Here is a 24,904-nt window from a genome sequence, read left to right as displayed (position 1 = left end):
AGATCATTAGAGCTTGAAGTGGATCTTCACTCAGAAAGATCTCAACATGCGCTAAAGATGGTGGATGCAGACCCTGCAGGAATTTGATTTTGAAATCAAGTACCACACACCCAGGCACACACACCCAGGCAAAGAGAATGTGGTAGCAGATGCCCTTAGCAGAAAAGCCTCCTTGCTTGCAATTACTATAGTATCAAATCCTTTGATTATTGAAGCAAGAGAGAAGATCATGCAGGATAGATTCTTTGGCCCTTCTATTGCTACCCTACTTATGCAGGAAAGCAAAACTCCACAGGAGTTGAACAGAGTTCAAGGGTACAGCCTGGATGATGGCATTATGTATTATAATCACAGGCTATGCATTCACAATGATGAGGGAACCAAGGATCAAATTCTGAATGAAGCCCATGACAGCCTTATAGTAGCAAGACATCCAGGGTTCATCAAATCCTACATGTCTGTAAAGAAAAGCTTCTTTTGGCTTGGTCTGAAAAAGGATGTACTGAATCATGTACGTCAATGTCTGACATGCCAAAAAGTCAAAGCTGAAAGAGTAAAAATGCCAAGGAAGTTACATCCATTGGACATCCCCCCCAGATGAAGTGGGAATGTATCAGTATAGATTTTATTACTGGATTAGCAATCAAGTTACAACTCCATTTTCGTAGTAGTTGACAGACTAACCAAAGTTGCCCATTTGATTCCAGTAAAAGAAACCTACACTGCAGTGGATGTGGCCAGAGTGTTCCTCAAAGAAATCTTCAGATTGCATGGTCTACCCCTAAGAGAATATAGTAAGTGATCGAGATCCCAAGTTTACTTCAAGGTTTTGGACTGCATTTTTCGAAGCAGTGGGAACTTTCTTGGATCTCAACACAGCTTATCACCCTGAGATCGATGGTCAAACTGAAAGGGTAAAACAAGTAATCAAAGATATACTTCGGTCATGCTGTGTCAGGGAACCCAAGAAGTGGCTAAGCTATATGCACCTAGTCGAGTTCACCTACAATGCTTCTTATCACAGAAGTATTGGGATGAGACTGATGGTCAAACTGAAAGGGTAAACCAAGTAATCGAAGATATACTTCGGTCATGCTGTGTTAAGGAACCCAAGAAGTGGCTAAGCTATCTGCACCTAGTCGAGTTCACCTACAATGCTTCTTATCACAGAAGTATTGGGATGAGCCCTTTTAAAGCTCTGTATGGACAAGATTGCTTAACTCCATTAACTTGGTCCGACCCATTGATTAGGGTCGAGATGTCCAGATAGATGCTTCACGACATGGAGCAGCAGATGCACTAAATTCATAAAGATATTAAAGCTGCCCAGGATCGACAGAAGCAGTATGCAAATAAGAAAAGGACAGACAGAAAGTTTGAAGAAGCAGATATGGTCTTCATTAGAGTACGGCCCAAAAGAAGTTCTCTATCTCTTGGGAAGTACAAGAAGTTATCCCTCAGATATTGTGGACCATATCTGATTACAAAGAAAGTAGGTGACTTAGCCTACGAGCTTCTTCTGCCTCCTGATCTCAAAGTTCATAATGTATTTCATGTAAGCCTAAAGAAATATGTGCCAAGCCCAAATCATGTGCTTGATGATGAAATCCTAACCTCTTCAACCCAAGGGCAGATGGAACTCCAACCTAAAGAAATTCTTGATGTTCGAGAAAAAATTCTCAGGAATAGAATTCTTAGAGAATTATTGGTAAAATGAAAGTTCTATCCTTTTGAAGATGCCACCTTGGAGAATGAAGCCAATCTGTTGTTGGGCGGGGGATTACCCCCACTTTTTGCAAGATGAGGACATCTCGCATTTTTCAAGTGGGAGAGAATGTAAGATTCCTCCCCAGCCTCTCAAGATGTCCAGCATCTTCCCCTGTAATCAAATCTCTCTTCAAAAATATAAAAGATCTTGTTTTTACCAGTTTTGGCCTAGAGAGAGAAAATCTTCTAGAGAGTGGTAATTCAGTTTTTAAATATTTTTGGATAGAAAAATATCTCTTCTTATTGAAATAAGTTTTCCCAAAACAGAAGTTCAAAAAGATTTTCAGAAGGTGCATTAGAAATCAAGTATAATCTGTTCAAGAGGCCTTATCCTGAGGGTCAAGATTTTTTCAAAATTTTAAATTAAGGTTCCTATGGGCCAATAAGATTCATCCAAATGTGTGGAGGAGATAAATGGAAGAATAAAAGAAAAATCTCCCAAAAATGAGTAAATACTCACATAAGATGAAGAGTTGACTAAGGACAAGGTTAATAGTTAAAAAAGAGAGATATTGAGAAGAAATGATGCATTTTTGTTGACACCTTAGTATGGGAAAATTTTCCTCATGAAGGAGGCGCCTATTTCACATGTGTGGGAGAGTTTTAAACTCCCAAATAATGAGATATTTTTATCTCTCCTCTCTCCTATTTCAACTAGATATTTTTCTCTCTCCTCTCTCCTGTTTCAACTAGATCCAAAAAGTGGACTAAACTGACCCCAAAAATTGACCAAACTGATCTGGAAAATTCTAGAATTGGTTGGCTTGGTTAGAAGCTCACTTTTTCCTATAAATAGAAGCCTTCCCCTTTGTTGAAGCTCAATAGTGTTTTTGCACTGTTACCCTACTTCTCCCAAGAGCCAAAAACTGTGAATTTACTCATAATTCATTAGTTTTTGACCTTCCCTCTTCTAAAGATTGGTGGCCACTCTTGTTTCAAACAAGAGAAGATCCCTCAAACCATCAAGCCAAAGGAAAGGTCTCAAATTCTCCTTGTAAGTTGGAGATTCTTCTCTTTTCTATTTTATTTTATGGTTTTTTTAATGGATTTTGTCTTCTCTAATATGAATATGATGTTATGCCTCATTGAAAAAAGGCATTCCCCTCTCTTCTTTAGTAAATCCAACCATTCTTTATCCTAGATGATTGATTAATGGATAAAATCAAGTTTTTTCATAATGTTTCTCTTAAATAAGTAGAAAATGTTTACATTAGAATGATTTAAATACTCTTGGTGAAATTCTAATTAATTTTAGAGAGTTAAAAATTGAAAAATGGTCAACCATACAAAGGAGGTTATGGCAAAATTTTCTAAAATTGTGTAAAATAAGTTTTATTTTTTTAATTCAAAATGAGTAATTCCCATCGTATATGTATTCTTAAAGTGTTATTTTTCATCCTAGGTATAGAAAAATGCATACTAAAAATATATTATTAAAAAAAGTGTTACTTTCTTAGAATTAAATTCTATGCATAGAAGGAAGCATATTGAAATTTTATATTTTGATTATAAAAGTGTTATTTTCATCATAAATGATTTTTATGCATAAATGGATGCATAAAAGAAATTCTTTTATATTAAAAGAGTGATTTTCATCATAAATGATTTGTATGCATAAAAGATTTTTTTAATATAAAAAGTGTGATTTTCATCATAAATGGTTTTTATGCATAAATGGATGCATAAAAGAAATTCTTTTATATTAAAAGAGTGATTTTCATCATAAATGATTTGTATGCATAAAAGATTTTTTTTAATATTAAAAGTGTGATTTTTATCATAAATGATTTTTATGCATAAATGGATGCATAAAAGAAATTCTTTTATGTTAAAAGAGTGATTTTCATCATAAATGATTTGTATGCATAAATATATGCATAAAAGATTTTTTTATATATTAAAAGTGTGATTTTCATCATAAATGATTTTTATGCATAAAAGAAATTCTTTTATATTAAAAGAGTGATTTTCATCATAAATGATTTGTATGCATAAAAGATTTTTTTATATTAAAAGTGTGATTTTCATCATAAATGATTTTTATGCATAAATGGATGCATAAAAGAAATTCTTTTATATTCAAAGAGTGATTTTCATCATAAATGATTTGTATGCATAAAAGATTTTTTTATATCAAAAGTGTGATTTTTATCATAAATGATTTTTATGCATAAATGGATGCATAAAAGAAATTCTTTTATATTAAAAGAGAGATTTTCATCATAAATGATTTGTATGCATAAAAGATTTTTTTATATTAAAAGTGTGATTTTTATCATAAATAATTTTTATGCATAAATGGATGCGTCAAAGAAATTCTTTTATATTAAAAGAGTGATTTTCATCATAAATGATTTGTATACATAAATATATGCATAAAAGACTTTTTTATATTAAAAGTGTGATTTTCATCATAAATGATTTTTATGCATAAATGGATGCATAAAAGGAATTCTTTTATATTAAAAGAGTGATTTTCATCATAAATGATTTGTATGCATAAACATATGCATAAAAGAAATTCTTTCATGTTAAAAGAGTGATTTTCATCATAAATGATTTTTATGATGATAAAAGTGTGACTTTCATCAGAATTGGATTTTATGCATAATTAGATGCATATAGAATTTTTATAATTAAAAAAGGGTTCTCTTTAATCCTCTGTTGATTTCCGCAAAAATTGGAAAAATGAATAAGTAGATAATATGTGAGAGGAAATTCTACCGTTTCATATTTACTAAGATGGGAATGAGAAAATTCAAATAAACTATCGAAGTCGGAGTCGAGATAAATGATTATTTTATTCCTCCTAGGAATTCATGTTTAGTTTAGAAATCTGTAAGCAAATATTCAATGAACGAAATTTAAAAAAAGAGAAATTGAAATATTATCTTTCGAGAAAGATAGTTTAGGAAGAACCTTTCAAGACTCAAACTCTGATTATCAAACTTTTGACCAAGACCTAATTCCTTCGTCAGTTTTGATCAATGATGATGTGCCCAGTTCAGGAAAAATGCACTCAAATCACCAATCGAATCTGAAACTAAGTTGAGACCTTTGATTTTGATTTGAAGATCAAGATTACAGAATTCGAGGAATTCTGCTTGGGAATCCAGACCTGTGATCTAGAAGTATTAGGATATGGAATTAAGTTATAACCATTGTATTCAAAAACAAAATCAAAACTGAAAACTTGCATAGAAACCTTGTTTTCTTAAAGGACTATCTTACGCCAGAATGCTAGAGGGAGCATTTGGTATATGTGTTTATCTAAGGGACGTTTGGTTGCAACAGCTGGCGGGGAGTGTTCAAGGGACAGCTCACGCAGCAAAAACCTACCCAGGTCTTGACCAGCCTGGGTATGGTGAAAAATGCTGTGCTTCCAGTATGATGGGTGAGGGCCGACGAAGCGGTCCCTGAGTGAAGTACCACGACACCTAAGGAGGATCCTGGAGGGTTCTGACCAGGCGATGCACAGGCTCGCGGTTCTTAGGACACCCATGCGTATGTCGTGGAAGATATATATGAATGTTGACGAAATGATTATTGTAATCTGTTACTGGATCTTGTTGTTGACCGAGTGGTACTCTTTTTGTGAAACAAGGGATTGAATGGAAATTTTGAGTTATGAAATCTGTGACCATATCTGTTTTGTCAATGGATTATTTTTATATTAAAGTTTTAAAGAGGAGTGTGTGCATACCTGTTTTCTAAAGCTAAAGTTAAGAAAGGCATTCAATTATGGGTGGGTGAGTACTTGTTTGGTTCTACCGATTCCAGTGGTAGGGTGGTGGCTAACCCATGGGCCGGATAGGGTTAGGCTAGAATCAGTGGAGTTTTAATAATCAAATTGAAAAATCTTAGGATTACGCTAGGATTCGAGTACTGAGTTATTTCCTTGAAAAATTTCTCAATTGAGTGGATCAATGGCTGTGCTTGATCTTGATTAGGAAAAAAACGTTGAATTGCTCAGATGATCAAATTATGTCAGCGATAGTTTCCTTCTATCTTGTTTATTCAGGTGAAGGATAGTTTAGGTTTTGATCTCGTTAGAAAAATTCGTACGTTAAGAAAATTCAAAAAGGTGGAATTGTCCCCGCTTTTCGGGTATGGAAAATTTTCTCAGTTTCGGTTTTTGGAGTGACCACCAGACTAGTCTCGTGCCCGGACATTCGTGGGGGCGAGGCCCCGAGTGAGAAACCCTGCTCCGCGCATGAGGGGGCTGCTTCCGTTGTCAGCTACCAGGAATCCGGTGCACGGCGGGGGCAGAAGGACCTCACAAGTCCAGTTGTAGAATCTCTGGCAAAGATATGTTGGTGACTGTGAGATCCCTGCCTTGTCTACGTGTTAAATTTCACAGTGCTAGCAGTAGAAGTAGCAACCTCTCGGACAGGGCAGAGCTTCCCACTCGGGGCCTCACCCATGAATGTCCGAAAAAGAGACTAATCCCTCGGTTCATCCAAAATTGAACCTGGGAAAAACTTCTCTCGTCCAGAAAGCATAGGCGATTCCTCCATGAAAAAAAATCTTTTAACGTAGTCAAGGCCTTAACTATCCTTTGTATTCCGACCGAACCCACGGGTCACATGGCCAAATGAAAGGAGGAACTTGCACTTAGTTCATAGAGACCAATGCTTTTTTTCCCATCAAGAGGCACAGCCGTTGATTCCATAGAACAAGGATTATCGTGTGACTTACTTCAACTATCGTAACTTGAACAGAATTGAATTTTACTATAGGAATCCATCGATCTAGCCTAACCCCATCCAATCCCATGGGTTAGCCAATCGTCCAACCACTGTATTGATAGGATCCATTATAAAAATTTGGTTATGTTTTGTCGTGGGGGGTACCAGGGAAAAGAATTCCCTGCCCCCCTAGCCGGCTCTCATGCAAAAATTAAATAGACACACCACTTACACACCCAATATAAAATTTTCTTTTCTTAGATTCACTATTTCCAAACAGAATTGTAATAAAATCATAGTGTTTCCATCCTAATCCTTAGTATTCCATTTCCAGGTCCAATTTCTAACTTTTCCACTTTCTAACCATAAAATCCAATTTCAGTCATTCCTTCCTTAGCGTACCTATGGCATCATCGACAACTAGAATGCCGACCTGCTCACTCATGGGTCTTTTGAATAGTTCCTAGCCCATAGTACCTAGAAGTATAATCACATAAAATCCATATGGACTCTCCGTTGAAGATCAGCTAGATCAACCAACAAGATCCATGTAAAAGAGCCATGAAATCATCCGTTGTTGAAGACCAGCAAGGCCAATCAACCAGATCCATGCCCAAGTTTAGAAAACAACTCCAACTCATTTTCTTCCTCGTCGGACGCGTGGGTATCCTGGGCGACCCAGAGCCCGAGCACCATATGGTCAGCACCCTCTAGGTCTCAACATTTCCCACTTAGGTCCCACGACCTCATTCCACAAGATAGTATAATGCTTCCCCTAGCATTCTTGACGTAAAACAATCTTTAAAAAATAGGTTTCACATACAATTACAATTTCCAAACAAAATTCCTATCTTTCGTTATCATTACACATCCTTTCATATCATTCCTCATCATCTCTCATCATTCCATATCATTTCTCATCATCCCACATTTTTCTATATCAATTCACATCACATCATTTCACATTAATTCACATCCATTCACATCATCCCACATCAATTCACAGCCATTCACATCATCCCACATCAATTCACAACCATTCACATCATCCCACATTATCTCCACATTGTCCACATCACCTCACATTAATTCATATCAATCCACACATCCCACATATCACTCCATAACATCAATTCCAATTTCTACGAACAAGATGGTCTCTTTTCGCTTTGAGTGAATCAGGTTTGATTATCAACTTTTCTTGATCTAGTCATCATAATCTTTGTTCCAATATGTTTTGTGAATAGTGTTGGTCTTCACTCAAGCTCTTCTCTTCTATAATCAACATAGACACCAAATCTGTGAAATTGGGAATGTTTTCTTGAGTCCGAATAGATGTCTTGAATGCCTTGTATTGTTGCCTGAGACCATGTAGACAGACTTCCACCTTATCATCATCATCTACTGAAATGCCAATAGATGCAAGGGATTCCACAATATCCTTGACATACTCTTTTTCTCCACAGTATGAAGTTCATTCTTCAACTGTATCTTTCGTGCCTTGGTATTTGTTTCATAGAGTTTTACCAAGGTGTCCCACGCCTCCTTGGGAGACTTGGCATCCTGTATGTGCCCAATCATGGTGTCCTGTATACTGATAGAGAGCCAATACATAACTTTTCTAGCTCCTTGGTTCCAATCCTTGAGCTCTTTCACATTTGCAGCAGTCGGCTCCGGTATCTCCAGTGCCTCTTCATGCTCACTTTCTATGTAGTTCCAGTAACCTTTTCCCATCAGGAAATTTGTCAACCTGAACCTCCAAGCATGGAAGTTGTTCTTATCAAGCTTCTCGGTAACAATTTGGTTTATGCCATCATTTGACATCTTGCCAAACACACAAATTTATCAGAAACAGTACTCTCTCGGCCATTACTTGGCTCAGTTAAAGTCAACTTTTCTCAACTCAATTCAATTAAGTCTAAGTTTCTGTTCACTTTTGGATCCTCAATCCTCTCAAGGATTCCAGATTCCTTTCCTAGGAAATCTAGGAATAAGTCAGTCAATCAAGTATTTACATTCATCCAACTAAGCGTGTTTCTGGTCTTTTTCTGGGAAATCCTTTTTCCCGTTTCAGAATGTACTTAAGATTCCATTTCTCGAGAGTCTAAACGCATACTTCATTTTCCTGAAAGTTAAATATGTTCGTGATTCCTCTTTCTGATTAAAATTTATCCATGGTTTCTCGATGCATTCCTATGAATATTTTTTCATTCTTTTTTCAAATTTTCCATAATAAATTATGCTCAATATTCTTCTTTTTGAATAAATTATGCTCAATATTCTTCTTTTTGAATAAAAGATTTAGGCATACGACCTCATGGGATTTACAAAAACAATTATACCCATATTTCTTTTTTCAGTAGCATAAAACATTTGTGGACCCAACTAATTCATTTTTCTCTAAATGAATCATTTCCATAATTCTCATAAATTGAATAAATCTAGAAAATTTGTGCATAACCTTCTTTGTTTTTTTGACAATTGAATAATGCTCAAAACTCCACTTTTAGCATAAAATCTATTATGCATAAATTCTTTCTCTAATGATATAAATTTTTCCATAGCTTCCCCACATTTTCTAAGAAATGATAATACTCAAAATTCCACTTTTGATATAAAAGTTATTTATGCATAAACTCCATTTTCTAATGATAAAGATTTTTCCAAAACTTCTCCATATTTTCTATGAAATGAGAATGCTTAAAATTCCACTTTTAGCATAAAAATTAATTATGCAAAAAAATTCATTTTTTAATGATAACAATTATGCCATAGTTTTTCCACATTTTCTATGAAATGATAATACTCAAAGTTCCTCTTTTAGAATAAAAAATATTTATGCATAAACTTTCATTTTTTAATAATAAAATTTTTGCCATAACTTCCCCGCATTTTCTATGGATTGAAAATGCATAAAATTATACTTTTAGCATAAAGATTAGTTTGTGCATAAATCTTAGAATAATTACATTTAAGCATCCTGGTTGTTAAAATAATACCCAATATGACTTCCATATGAAAATAATTATGAGAGTATTAGCACAAGCTCTCTTTCAACTTAAAAATGAATAAATATGAATTTTCTTAACATAAAACAAGCTTAAATGAATTAATCCTCTTTTTAATTAGATTAAAAATAAAAAAATACTTAATCTCCATCTCTAGCTTGTTAGGCCTAGAGTTTTGGTTAAGAAAATGAGATTAGGACTAAGATCTATCCTTCCAAGAAGGATTAATCCAGGTGAGTATTCTTACAAAAAGAGAGATTTATAAATAAAAAACATTACATTTAAGCACAAAAGATTAGCTTTAAATTATTTAAATGCTTCCCAAGCATTACAGGGGTTGGGAAGAAGATTACCATTGAAGAAGAGAGTAAAACACCATTGTTTTAGGCTTACCCTTGGTTTTTGGCTTGATTCTTTAGAGAGAAGTGAAGCCCACAAGAAAAATCTTGGCCACCAAGAAGAAGAGGATCAGTGAAGCCCCAAAGCTTCACAATAGAGAGGCAAGGTAGAGAGATAATAGAAATATACTAAACTAAAAATTACACTAGCATAGAGTTACTCCAATATGAAAATACAAAGGAATGGGGGTCTATTTATAGGTGAGGGAGGCCACCAACCAAGCCCAATTGGTATCTAGAGGCTTCTAGCTTCAATTTGATCCAATTTGGACAAGTTTTAAACTAGTTTTGCCCACTTTTTGATCTAGTTTGAAAGAGGTGAGGAAAGATGAAATATCTAGCCACTTTATGATATTTTTGAATTAAAAAATTCCCCCTTGATGTGATTTCTAGGCACCTCCTTCATGAGCCCCTCCCCCCTTCTTGAGGTGTCAAAATTCTATTTTTTTACTAGTAAACCTAATACTAGTCAGCTTTCATCTTTTGTGAGAATTTACTCATTTTTGGTGGATTTTCTTTTATTATTTACATTTTTTTAATTCCAACACTTGGATTAATCCTACTGGCCCTCAAAACACTCTTTGGATCTTAATCAAATTTTTTCTGAATTTATGAACCCCTAGGCTAAGATGTCCAGTACACATAATCATTTAATTTCTAATGCAGATTGGATTTTTTTTTTGAAATTCTGTTTCAGGGAATCTCTTCCTATTGACTGGGAGAAAATACTTATCCAAAAATATTTCAAAATTGTATTACCTCTCTCTAGACCAAAAACAAGGAAAAACAATGTTTTGTTGCATTTTGAAATAGGGGATGATTACAGCGACGACTGAATGGGAGGTTCTTAAACCTTTACATCTCAAAAGCTAGAGGGAGGAATCTTACAGTGCTAGCTACCAAACCCGCCAATGATGTAAATGTCGAATGGTCATGCAGGCGCTCATGAGTGTTAGCTCATGTTGAGCTTGACATCTCAACACATGGCCACTCCCCCCACAAACGGTAGCATATGAGGGGCCGGGTGGGGTTGTTGGGAGGACGATGATTGGCAAACCTTTGGTTGGGCTTGGTCCCATACATGTTGTTAGCAGCCGGGGGGTGCTAAAGGAGTTGTCGCATAGACCTTCGAGGGTGTGTTTTTATAGGCTTGCGGTTTTTATGGGATTGGCACGGGTGAGAGGTACGGTTGATAGGTTGGGAGAGTGCCTGCTTGATATGGGATTTGCATAGGCAAGGGGTTGTATGTTAGGGTTACTCTGGGGGATAAGGGGTATTGGTGTATGCTACCGTGGCTACTTGAGCTCCCTGTTGAGGCGATGTAGCCTAGGGAACTTGAGGGGTTGGTGAATAAGTAGAGATGGGTGAGGGAAGGGTATGTGGGGAAGCTAAGTAGGAGGGGCTAGTGGTGACATGGTTAATATAATCTTGGGATTGGGGGGTAGCTACTCTAATTGATTGAGGGTTCAAGAAGGGTGTTGGGTTTGGTTGGTAGTTAGGGGCCTGGGAAGAAGTTGAAGCACTACTATTTGGGGTCCTCGCTAGTAAGGGAGCTCGAGGACTATTGAAACAAACCCTAGGGTTGGGGGAAAGGGAACGTGGATCCTCTCAGGGAAGGATACCCACCAAGGATAAATCGACCTCAATGGTTAGACATGCAAGACCTATGCTCTACACTGTCTACCGTGGTGTCCGACCACCACCTAGCACTGCAGTATCCCTAGAGGCCTCTCACTCACACCACACACACCACTGACCACTCACACACCTCGCTTACATAGAGAGAGAGAGACAAAACACCAACATAGTGCAACACTGTATACCAAACTATAGACAAGGAATGATACAAGAGAGACTCTACTCCAACAAAGAATGTGCTCCGATAGTGATGGCAGTCAGAGGGCATTAGCGGTCGAAATGGTCGGAGCACACCGACGATCTGAGAATATGACAGAACGCGCCTTCTCTATTGTGCTAGGTTTCAGAGAAAAATTTCCTTGCATACGTTTTACTTCATGGTGTGCTTCTTTGTTGTGGCTGACACACAGGAATGATAGGTATCTCAGAAGCAAACATTCATTTGTGTGCTGAACCTCACATTTGACAGACATCAAGCCCTTTGTTGCTAACGTGTCACTCAGTTCAGTACAAGAGGCTAATACTAGCTATCAACATGTGTGGAGAGCAATGATGATTGGCTATATGCTTGTGTGGAGAGGAACGATGACTGGCTAACGAGCTGTAAGAAAGATGTACGTAAAAAATAATGTCTCTTTGTTGCTGCTCTTCTTGGTACATTAGTGAGTATTGTTCAGCCACCAACGACTAGGAGCTCTACACCATGGAGTTCTTGAGATTTTTTAGAAGTTGTTTCTGCTGCATAGTAGCTGTTCACTTTCTTTGTCTCTCTCAATTAGAGATAATGATTCTCTAGTTCATACAAACAAGAAGGAGAGATGGAGATTTGAGGCTAATAAATCCTAAAATAGTAAGAAAGAACCTAAGCAAACCCCAATCAAATGTTAATCGCCTACAACTAAGCTAATAGAGAGTCTCATCATGGCTCTGACACCATGTTGAGAAGCATGGATCAACCTCTCCTAATGACATGACATCTACCTAATCAAAAACTAATGATAATACCTAATCCTACACTAATGACAATACTAATCTATGGTGGATCAAAGTAAAGAAAACGCATCATGAGTGTGTGCTAGTTAAGATGATGCACTCAAGTATCATTAAACACTAAGATGACTCATTAGCTTGGATACATAAAGAGGCTTGAGATAAGTGCAAGTGATATGCTGATTATTTGAAATTGCTCCCCTTTTATATGAGGAGGTACACCCTTGGGCTTGTACATCAATGTGGGCTGATTCCCTTTGCTCATGTGGCTGCATACTAGACTTCACACTTGTTTGGCTACTCATTCTTTTTTTTTCAAAAAAGGGGGCATATGAATTATAGAGAAGGAGAATCCGAGGTTACAAATGCCACGTGGTGGCTACTGGTTCAACAAGACCATTTGGCACTCTTAGTGCATGTGCTTGCATGCGTGACGCGTGCGAGGGGAGAAACGGATTTGTCGACCCACGCGGGGCATCGTTGCATGGCGGCTCCCTTGGTGGTGATGAGATCGTGGAGGCCGGCTCCTTCTCTCTTCCTGGCATGGAAGGGGGCTTCATCCCCACCTTAGTCTCTGGTTCGACTCTTCTCCTCTCTGGGGGGATGAAGGTGCTTTGCAGGCTCCCTCGCTAGCTCTCTGATCGGCAGAGCTTCTGCGCTCCTGCTTTCTTTTCTTTCTCGCTGGAGAAAAGCCTGGCTTGTGTGGGCATCAGGCAAGGGTTGCCTCTTTGATATCTGCCTTCGACGCCACTCTGGAGGAAATCTGCAGGAGCTCCTTCCCGTCAGTCGTTTGCAGAGGATATCAGAAGAGGAGCTCGACCAGGCTGTGCGATTTAGAGAGGGTGAACTCCTCCCTTGGCAGGAAATTTTCTTCCTCCGAATTTGGTAAAATCTTAAGGTGTACTCTTTTGTGTTTCTTCCAGGAGGGCTAGCTTCAGGTCTGTTTGCTTTCAGCTTGATCTGTATTGGCGTCATGCATCCGCTTGTAGCCTTGATGTTACCTTTTGTCTCACTCATCATCTGAGTTTATGACCTTGTGCAGGGTGCAGTTCCATGTAGATGGTGCCGGTGCCATCTACTCCCCGCTGTGGTGGCGATTGGCTTGAAGCTACGCTTCTCTGTTCTGTTGTACTTCACCATACTTGCAGAGGGCAAAGGGGGCATCGCGGGGATCTGCCCTTCCTGATGTGGCGGGGCTTGCGGTCGATGTATGGGCTGTTATTGACATTTTGTTCTTGCAGGTCACTTTCAGGGACTTGTCTTTCTTTGTTTCTGTCGACTTGTAGATGACTGGTTATCAAATGTACTGTGCATGAGTCCTGAAACAATCGTCCATTAATTCCGATTGCGGGTTTGCAGAGAATCTGCTGGTGTCTGCTATCTGTATGAAGAACAGCTTTATTGCCTGCAGATTATGTCTATCAGAGTTCTGTCTTTGGTCATGACTAACCTGATCTTGCCTCTGATTGTTTCCAGTTTATGTTTGATGAAGTCTGAGGCTTTCTTGTTATATTTACTTTCTAGCTTTTTCTCTAAGCTGCTTAGGTAGGGTAGTCTTTGGGACCAGTATCTGCTGCATGTTGTGCTTAAACTGACAGACAGCGAGGGACCTTTGATATCTGGATTGTTAAATGTTGCTGCTATTCTAAGCATCCATGCATGCCACAGAAATTCGGTTCTAATGACATTCCATAGCATGTCTGAGCATCCTATTGTTTCTCCCAGTAATAACTGTTTCCAGGAAAGATCTGTGCCCCATTTAGATGCTGCGTTTTGTAGTTCTTTGAGAGATTGAGAAATATGAGGACACTGTAAGAAAATATGTAGATCGTCTTCTGGGAGTCCACATCTGGCACATTGGTTAGGGGCCACATTGAATTTGGCTGCCTTGCTTTGGGTCCATAGTGCTCTATAAGCGATGAGCCATGCTAGGCATGACTTCTTGGGGTCAGAGTGGGGGTTCCAGAGGTTCCTGAGGCTGTTGTACCATTTTTTGCGGTCCCACTGCAAGTGCCATCTATGGTTGAGGGGTAGGTGGATGGGTGGGGCTTTTGAAAATTTAGGGATGGGGAGGAGAGGTTTACTACCTGACCATTGGTAAGCACAGATGTTGAAGGCTGACGGGAAGTTTAACTTCCAGGTCTCCTGCTGGTCCCACTTCGAGGTTCTACTTTGTACAAGGTCCAGCTCCGGGGTCCTGCAGTCGTATCTTGCTACCAAGTCAGCTCTTGAGAGCCAGGTTCCTAGCTGTTGATCTCTGAGATCTGCCCATGTTACTATGCCTCTCTTGTGAAGATTAAGCGCTAATTGGGCTTCCTCAGGTTGAAGGGGGGGGATAGGGAGACTGGACCACCAGCAGGAATCCCCAGCCAGCTCACCATTAGAAAGGCGAAGGTTTGGGGCTGGGTTTAGGAATATTTTGACATTGTTCCAAGCTTTCCATAAAGAGGACACAAGTTGACTGCCCTTGGGGGAGATGGAGAACTTAGATATGATTATGGTTGAAAGGGGTAGGCTGTTCCATTTATTGAATCCCGTGATAACAAATCTGGGTGTATCCTTGAGGAGAAGCTGGGCCCAAACTTCAGAGGGGTTAGCACATGCTCTTATGATCCATTTAGCTGCCATTCTATTGGCAGTGATCCTGATATCCTGTATACCTAGTCCTCCCTTATCTTTAGGGGAAGTGCATATGTCCCACTTGACTTTGGGTATGCTCTTGTTCCAGGGATCACCGCCCCAGAGAAAGTTTCTACACAGCTTGGTAAAGTTGTTTAGGTCAGAGTCTGGTGGCCGCCAACAGCTGATAAAAAAGATGGTGTAGGGCAGAATGAAGTGTTGGAGAATCATGATCCTCCCTGCCAAGGTGAGCTGTCTTCTTTTCCATCTCAGCAGCTTATTGTCTATCTTTTCCATGACCCACTGCCATCTTTGTTTTAGAGTGACCTTAAAGCCCATGGGTATTCCTAGCAGCCTGAAAATCTCCCCGTCATGGAGTAGGTTGCATCCTGCTTCCATAAGCCAATTAGGTGGAGGATCTATGAGAGATTTGATGCCTGTTTTACAATGGTTGATCGAAGAGCCTGAGGCCATGCAATAGACTTGTAAGCATTCCCAGAGAGCTTTTATACTTTCTTCCTCATTGGCTATCAGGCAATTGGTATCATCGGCAAACATCTGTGTACACATCTGATCTCCATTAGGGAGCTTTATTCCAGCTATCTCTCCTTTTTTCATTTTGTCCTTGATGAGCCAGTTAAGGCCATCTGAGGCTATGGCATATAAGAGGGGGGCTAAAGGGCATCCTTGTCTGATGCTCTTTTGGAGAGGGAAGGGGGCAGAGAGCTCTCCATTGTAGATAATCTTGGCTTTGGCATTCCCGAAGAGGGTTTTGACCATGTGGGTGAACTGAGGTCCCAAGCCCATATCCCTTAAAGATTGGAGGATGAAATCCCAGTGTATTCTGTCATAAGCTTTTTCAAAGTCTATCTTCATGAAGAGAAAATCCTGATTAGATTTTTCAGCATGTTCAAAGCCTTCCCAGAGTGCTATGATGGCGTCTAGAATATATCTACCCTTGATGAAACCTTTCTGCTCTTTATTTATCCATCTATCCATGTGCTCGGACAGCCGGTTGGCAAGGGCTTTGGCGATGATTTTGTAGACACTGTTAAGCATTGTAAGAGGTCTCCAGTTTCCAACTTCCTCCTTGGGGCCTTTTTTGTGAATGAGCTTGATAAGACCTTGATTAGCTTGGGAGGGCAGTGCTCCATATTTGATCGCTTCTTGCCACACCTGGAGGATGGGGTCCACTACAACCTCGCTGAATGTTTGGTAGAATTCAGCAGCCAAACCGTCTTCCCCTGGGCTTTTGTTAGGCTTGAGAGATGCTATTACCTTTTTAATTTCCTCGTGAGAGATGTCTCGCTCCAGCACTTTTGCAAGATAAGGGGGAACAGTGGCTTCCCTTACCTCTTTAATGATCTGCATGGCTTTTAGCTTGCTTTGAGAGGGGGGTCCAGATTCGAGGAAGATGTCCCTGTAGTACTCAGTTAGGAGCTGCTTATTCTCATCATGATTGTTGGCCTTGACACCATTCTTGAAGCAGAGGAGGGGAAGATGTTCTTGTCTTTGTTTTACTTTAAGCATCTTGAACATTTCTTTGCTCGGTCTATCAGCTTTACCTGCCCACCAGACTCTGGTGAAGAGTTTTGCTTGCTGAAGGGCTATTTCCTCCTCCCTTTTGATTTGAGCTCTGATTTGGTTTAGATTTTCAGGGTTGGAAGAAGACTCCTGTATCCGAAGCTGAGATTGCAGTTTTTTGAGCCTACTGGACCGGTGGGCTGAAACTTCCTTCCTAACTTGCTTGAGGAGGTTTTGAGTGGACTTGATGGCGAGGTTCCAGGCTTTAGCAGGGGGAAGGCTTAGAGAGAAGAAATGTTTCCAGATTTGGGCTATCTCTTCCTTGACCAGGGGTATTTTAAAAAGGGTGGGATCAGTGTGGAACCATCCAGCTTTGTGCCTAGTGTCCTGATTATCCATAGTGATGATAATGGGATAATGATCAGAAATGCAGGTCGTAGAGTCAACCTGACACTCACATCTGTTGTGATTTGCTACAATTTCATTGCTAGCATAAGCTCTGTCCAGCCTGGCTTTCCTTTTGAGCTCCCCTGATGAGTAGTTCTGCCATGAGAAAATACCTTCCTGGCCTAGGTCTTGCAGCTTGAGTTTACGTTTGACTTTCTCCCAAGCAAGCTTCTCTCTTCCAAATAGGGCTTGCCCCTTGGCTTGGAACCTGTCTTGAAGGGATTCAACCATGTTGAAGTCTCCCAGAATGAGGGTGGGGGCCTGCAGGCTGAGAAGGGACTTCCACGTTTCAGTCCTTTGTTTCTGGGGTCCGTGGGCATAGATTCCCACGAGAGTAAAGTTGTTGAGATACATTGCAATCCATTGGTTGTTGTGACCTATGTGGAAGCCCTTCAGCTCGGAGCTAAGGTCGAGGTGAATACCCACAGCCAAGCCTCCACTTCCGTGAGTATGCAGGGTGTGAATCCAGAAGTGGTCGGGAGAGACAGAGTTGAGCCTTCTGGACAGCTCTTCTCCTGTAGTCTTGATCTCAACTAGAACAATGATGTCCAAGAGGCCTTTGGATTTCAGCCACTGTCTGACCAGTTGTACTTTGTTCAAGTCAGTTAATCCTTTTACATTGAAGCTGGTTATTTTCATTATCTTTTGTTGGGGGGTTTGCTAGTTCCTCCCTTGGTGACTGATTGGGGGGTGGCTCCAAGTTGAGCTCTCCCTCTCTTAAGCTCTTTACTGATCTCCATGTCATTCGGAACCTCAGGCTGAGCACCAGTTCTGATCCCCTTTGTTGGGCTGGATACGTTACCCATTTCTGCATCGTCAAGGTTGTCCACCTCCTTCTCTAGTCTTAGCTTGTTGAGTGGAGTACTTTCCACGCAGTCCTGTTCCTCTTCAGAAGCCCCTGGTTCAGGAATGGCAGCCAGGACTGAATACCTGTTAGGCTTAATTATCGGCACAGCGGATTTGGGTTTGACTGTTGGCTTTCGTCTGCTGCCTACTGGCATATCAGGCTCTTTGGGTAAGGATGGCGGGTTGGATGAGGAGGGGGGGGGTTGGTTCAAGGGCTGAGGGGGGGGAGCTTTGCTAGCTAGGTGCGGAAGAAGGATTTGAGGATTTTTTATGGGACAGTTCCTAATGAGGTGACCCTGTTTTCCACAGTGAAAACAGGAATTAGGAAGATGCTTGTAGAGGATTGGTTGGGAAATGGAAAACTCCCCGCACCCACTGGAAATCTCTTCCGGAAGGGGGAGAGACAGGTCTAGCTCAACGAGGACTTGGGGGTGCCAAGCGGGATTGTAATCAGTGAAGGATTTGGCGCCTAGAACTTGGCCCAAAGGAGCTAGGATGACTTTGATCCAAGGAGTAAGGTGAATGGGGAGGTTGGGGAGCTCTACCCACACAGGATAAACTGAAGATTTTGGGCCATCCGGGTTGAAGTCTTTAGTCCACCTCATGAAGCAAAAAGGGAGGTGTCTAAACATCCATTGTCCCGAGCTTATGACTTTCATAGCCATGCTAGCCTCTTTGAACATGAAGATGTAGTATCCTTTGGCCAGAGCTTGCGTGAGCGTTACCTCAACTCCTATGGAGGACCAGCTGTCTCAGATCCAGGCTTTCATTGCTTCCTTCGACGGGCGCGGTCCAAAAAGAAGGCCGACCAGACATCTTTCAGAGTACTCTTCAACTTTGTTCCTGACTTGTTCAACCGGAAGATTTACATGGACTGATACGGGCTGAGGGTTACCTCTTTCAGTTGTATTGCTAGGTTCTTTCTGTTGGACTCCATTATTGTTCTGGCTGGCTTCCTTTGGGGGAAAGGGAGCTTCTTTAGGTTGATCCTTGCTTTTTGAAGATAGCAGCTGCTCTTTAGCTTCTTTGAGTTCTTGCATCAGGCGTGAGTTTTCTTCCATTACTGCTTCTATTACTGATTCGTTTCCCCAGGGCTTGTCTGGGAGTTGATTCCACTGGTTTATTCTAGGAGCCTGCAGAGATGAAGAGGGAGAAGCATCTGAAGAGTGACTGCTGAGCATCTGAATGGATTTTGCAGGTGATGGGAGCTGGGGACGAACAAGGGAGGGGCTCCTCCTCTCAGTGCCCATGCACTTGGGAGGGCATCTGCCCGCAGAGAAAGACAGATGGCGATGCAGCTTGGCGGGAGGCAGAGTTCAAAGCTTGGCGGGAGGCAGCGTTAATAAATCATTAAACCACCTTTGGCTACTCATTCTCACTCCCCACCTCTTCCTTGTGCTTAATGGCAGCACATTTCTCAACATGCACCTCATTGGATAATCAAGGTAACAATGCAAGGAGCTGCAGCTAGAACAACACATTTTTGGCTACACCATTTCTTGCTTGCGTACTTAAAAGTGTTTAATTTTTGCTCAACATTGCATTAAATAGAAGCGGCTTAATTAAAATCAAAATCAAACGATCCACACTGCATAGTAGTTAAGCTCTAAAGAGCCAACCGTTGACGTTAGAAAAAATCGTTGACATAGCTATGACTTTTATATTAAAGAAATTACACTCTTGGATTTTTCATGTTTATATTAAATTAACAGATTTTGCAAATAAAGAACAATATTATGGGCATTCATGTAGGCGCATTTCATCCTAAATTTCAACCCATTATTAACAGCGGATTTGGCTGTAAACTACACGTCAATCATACATTGTTATTTTTTTAAAAAGCAAGAAAAGTATCCATGCTTCAGACCGTGCAGAAGTGCAGAATGTGCAAAATAAAATAAAAATGAACCGTGTGAAAAAGGTTATATTCAAAGATTGCATTGAAAGATGTGAGATGTGAGATTCACATTCAAAATTGTATTGAAAGATGTGAGATGTGAGATTCAAATCCTCCTTTCTTCCCCTTTCTCCTTTTCTCAAACTCTCCCTCTCCTTTGACCACATGGATCCTTGGGCACTTGTGCTTTATCTTGTATAGGTAGATAGTTGAGAAGTAATTAAGGAGAATCCTAAATTTATAGATTGATACCATGTGAAAAATCGGGAACTGTGCGTTGAACGTGCAAGCTCAGAGACATAACAAGAGATTTATCATTTGAGCCCGAATGGGCAAGTTATTACATTGGGACGTCTATTCAAAGAGACGCAATGTCCTGAAGGTTTGAAATTATTCTAAGGTTATTAATATCAACCTTTTAAAGGTTGGAGTCCGTGGGGGGACAATTAACCATGCTCCAAGAAGTACTGCAATCGCAAAACATCTGGATGAAAATAGTACCAGCCAGCCACCAGCAGCATCTCTGCAAGAAAAGCTTTAAAAAACAATAGATGGGAGGCCTAGTTTCAGAACCCTAATCATCAATTAGGCCATGATCATAATTGCTGGTTTTGACGGCAAAAGATGAAAGACCATCCGTCAATTACTGTGCCATGGCTTCTTGTAATTAGATTGATTCCAGATAATCATGCATTAATTAGAATTTCTATATGTTGTTAGATTACTCAAAACTGATGTTACTAAGCCCCAAATTAAAGTTCATACCGTCCGTTTCTCCGTTTATGGTTTCGAAAGACTCGGCATGAATTCCGACACAAGCTTTGAAGTTTCTTCCCTCAAAGCTCTGCATTTCTCGACTATGGCAGCCTGTTCAGCACCAGGCTTCATACGTCCTGCAGAACTTCCTCCTTGGTCATCTGCAGCTCCTCTCACATGACCGCTAGTGCGATTTCCACTCTCATTCTGCTGCAAAGTACGCAGTCGCTTCATTTCTGCTTTCTCAGGTCTCTGCATCTTCTTCTTTCTCCCCCTTTCTAACAAATTCTGCCTCCTCTTCTCCCATCTTTCTAGTAAATTCAACGAATCCTCAGTGCAGCAGTGCAGGAGGTGGCCAGATGATGCACCATCTGTTATCACATCCAGGAAGTCCGCTGATGCTGCTGCATCATAACCAGGGGGCATTTCTGGCTGAAGTGCAGACACAGGCGGCAAGCTTTCCTCTGCGGCTTCAACTGAATTGCTTGAATGCTCTTGTAGATCTACTGGATTCTGAGTGGAGACAGGCTGGTGAACCACATCTGGTACTGATCTGTTGAAGACCGTTTCTTTCTCGTTTCTGTTAAGGCCGTTTGTGCTTGAAAGAATCACTGCGCAGAGAGGTATAGTAGCTTGAGAGGTTAATGGAGTGCTGCCGCTTCCGTTAAGCAGCTGACGGCCATTTATAATTGAAAGAAGCTCTGTGCCGAGAGGTGCAGCAGGTTGTGCTGCAGCAGAGATCAACAATGGAGTACTGTCGATACCACTGGTCAGTGCTGTACGTTCTTGACCAGCATTGATCAGATCTCCGTTCAGAATGTTTTCTGTATATTTATGCCGATTCGTGTAGGATGCTGGAAATGAATATTCTGTTCGGAGGCAGGATGATTCCGAACCGTGGAGCGATTCTGCGCTGGATGTGACCATGTCTGTACTGCACGCCATAGCCGGATAGCAAGTTACAGCGGGCCGATCTGTTTGGAACTGATCTGTGGCAGACATTGTGGTGCACCTTTTACTTTCTGGCGCAAGTGAAGTGCCAAGAAAGCATTCAGCTGTTAAGTCGACGAGAATACGGCCATCGAGCCATTCTAATGCTGTGAGATCCTCGACGAGCTCGGAGTGCTTCATGGCTATGGCGGTGACCTGCAGCTTGTGGTTATTGGAGCCTCCGAGGGAGGAGAAACGCGGCTGGAAGAGGGACAAGCCTTGGATATGTGCAGCGATGTACTCCTGCGAAACGATGATCTCTCAATGTACAAAAATTATCAAGCACGGAAGAAAGGATACCCAATCGAGAGAGAGAGAGAGAGATCGGGTTCGAAATTAGGATCAACTAGACCTTTGAAGATCTTTCTGGCGCTAATCCGTTTGCCATGAGAACCTGGAACGCCAAATATTAAATGATTAATCCGTTTTCAAAGTTCAAAATGGAAAGAATAAGTATCCACGACTTCGCCTTCCTATGCAAACCAAGTTACATGCAGCAGCACTCCATCGGTTAAAACAGATAAGAAGAGATTATCCACAGATTTAACAGGATGCGGATCCAAGCTTTGGAGTCAAGAAAAGACACGAGATCACAGTCATCTACAAAATTTGAAGGTAGAAAGACCCAAGACTAGCCAAGTCGAAGAAACAGAAAAGAAGAAGAAAAAGGTGGAAAATAGCAGAGCTTACTTTACGAATGTTCGGCAGGGTGCAGGCATGGAGCTGGTCTCTGTTGATACAGGACAATACTTGAGCGTAGTACTCCAAGCTGAGATCCAGCTGCATGCGGACGGCGCTGCGCTTCTTGGTCGCCTTCTCTGAAAGTACAGCACTAGCTTCCATGGTGAACGCATCAGGCTGTATGTTTTCCTTCTGCTGCAGATGATCGTTATGAGACTGTGAGAATCCCTTATGCTGATCATGAGTATTTTGTGAATGTATGATGACCGATTCCTTCTGAAGATGACTGTGAGGAGGGTACTGCATGATTCCCTTCTGCAAATGAGGATTTTCGTCCATGGAAGCTTGCTGCTGCTATCAATTGAAGTTATTTACACACAGAAACGGTTCATAGGTGCAGGAAGAAGAAGCAGAGGGCGTAAGATGATGTTGAAGATGGCACAACTAATCAAGAGGCACAGAAAGTACTGCTCGGTGATTTAGTATAAGTGGTGTGTAAAGAGTGACATCGCCATCATTACTTTAGGAGGTTAACTCGTTTTGAAAATGTACGATAACCGAATAGGGGGATTGCTTAATGGACATATTGCTTCCAAATTATAGGGTTCAGAAAACCTTAATTAAATGAAGGTTTTTTTTTCACTAGAAATGTTCCATGCGGTACCTGTGATTTTTTTTTTAATAGGGGAAGAGTATTACACAGTGCTTTAAAAAAAACACGGCATTCTAGTGTATTTGTACCTGCCAGAATTAAGAAAAACCAGATGAGATATTAAGTAGCTTTTATTTTAGGGAATTGTTTTTCATATGTTTTACTTATAAAACCGATATATATTAAAGATTTCAAAAACAAAACCGAATAGATTTAAGAGTTTTCCTTATTTTGATGGGTTAAAAAATATGTTTTTTCGAGCGCACTGGTATTACAACACATCCTAAAATTTTGGGTCTTTACTACAGAAGATGGGTTGTAGATTGAGCCCACATTAAGGCCAATCTTAAGCATATCTAGAGGAGGTCAGAAGAAACTCAACTAGTTTTTCACGCCCATAAAATTTATTTATTTGTAAATAGAAAGCATTATTCCTTAATAGATATACCCTTATTCAAGCCGTGAAAAACCCCTAGTTTTTCATGCCATCATATCCTACATTCAGAAAATATATTTTTCAGATGTGTTGCACCTTCTTATGCATTAGCAAACCATTCTAGTAACCTCATTCCTCTCTAAAATACTAACCTTCATTGGTCCTGAATTTCTCAAGAAATTCACGCTCGTGAATATTCCGCCTAGCTTATTCACATCATCTTAAACATTTGCATTACTTCTACTAACCTCTGCTCATCATATAAGTACTAACATGCATAAATAAAGACAAAACCATCAAATATTTCACATGTGAATGTCTCCAAGGACTTGCAAATCACTACATTCCACATTAACAATTGCATCTCTAGACATATAATATTCAGATGTGAAATTCTCAAGGACTCCACACATGAATATTCCACCTAGGTTATTTACATAACCTTAAACATCTTCATTATATGTTTTAATAACCTCCACCCATCATATAGGTTACCTATACTACTAGCTTGCATAGATAAAGACAAAACCATTAGAAATTTTACACGTGAATATTCCACTCAGGTTATTCACATCATCTTAAACATCTACATTATATGTTCTACTAACCTCCACCCATCATATAGGTTAACTATAGTACTAACATGTATAAATAAAGACAAAACTACTAAATATTTCACACGTGCATATCTCTAGATATTCACGCTGTAAAAGGCCTAGTTTTTCACACCACTAGGAACTGTCTTGGATCACTCTAGGGGCCTGCAAATCACTACATTTCACACTAACAATTGCATCTTTGCACATATAACTACCAACTACACAATTAATATCAGGAAGAAGAATAATTAGGGTGTGGTGTAATGAACATGGGAGAGGATAAAGAAGATGATTATGTATTGGAGGTTCTTCCACCATCACCAATAAAGCCTTCAAACATTACAAGTGTGGATCCAACTAGTGGACTTGATTTTGTATCAATGCTATTGGGTGTATTCAAGAAGACTTATCCTTGATGGTACAACAAAAGGGACATGTCTTAATTGCCACCATTAATGTGGTTATTGTGCTTCTTTTGTTGTTGATCATGGTCTACTCACGATCAACACCAAATATTTAAAACATTATGGTATTCAACATGGTTTAACCACTTCCTAATAAGGGAGCAAACCTTGAGGTTCCTGGTCTAGCTCTCGCTCCTTCACTTCGCCCAAAAATAGGACAGTTTAATGCCCTTTTTCATGATTTTTTATGGTGTTATTTACAGAACCAATTGGTGAATCCAGATCTCGAAGGACCGGTAGCTCTCGGGACCCTCTTTAGGAACAGTGTGGTACAAGGCTTGAGACTCTAAACAAGCAGCGACACTTCCTCCGATCTGGAATGAGAAAGGTTCTAGAACAATAATATGAGGTGCTCCATTAATAAAGATATTCTCTTTGATTCCAATCTGTGTATTACACTACAATAGAATGAGAGTCTAGCACTAAAAATAGTAGCACTTTTATAACTGCAAGGGCACGGAGATGTCGGACCTATTTTGCAGCTAGAAACTTTTGTTGCTCAAG

General features: G+C 40.2%; 1 protein-coding gene across 1 annotated transcript; it reads right to left on the bottom strand.

The window, feature by feature from the left end:
* Positions 1-20,201: 20,201 nt before the first annotated feature.
* On the bottom strand, positions 20,202-22,616 carry LOC147616503 (uncharacterized). Its single transcript, XM_086777095.1, has 4 exons — positions 22,259-22,616; positions 21,921-21,962; positions 20,588-21,811; positions 20,202-20,357 (listed from the first exon to the last, which is right to left on the bottom strand). The coding sequence occupies exons 1-3, from the start codon at positions 22,586-22,588 to the stop codon at positions 20,603-20,605; spliced, it is 1,581 nt and encodes a 526-aa protein (XP_086633221.1). The 5' UTR covers positions 22,589-22,616; the 3' UTR covers positions 20,202-20,357; positions 20,588-20,602.
* Positions 22,617-24,904: the final 2,288 nt, after the last annotated feature.

The sequence above is a fragment of the Cibotium barometz genome, chromosome 38 (assembly GCF_041138505.1).
Source record: "Cibotium barometz isolate CiBa-2024 chromosome 38, ASM4113850v1, whole genome shotgun sequence".
In the NCBI taxonomy this organism is placed as follows: Eukaryota; Viridiplantae; Streptophyta; class Polypodiopsida; order Cyatheales; family Cibotiaceae; genus Cibotium; species Cibotium barometz.
This window is presented reverse-complemented; position numbering and strand designations above follow the sequence as displayed.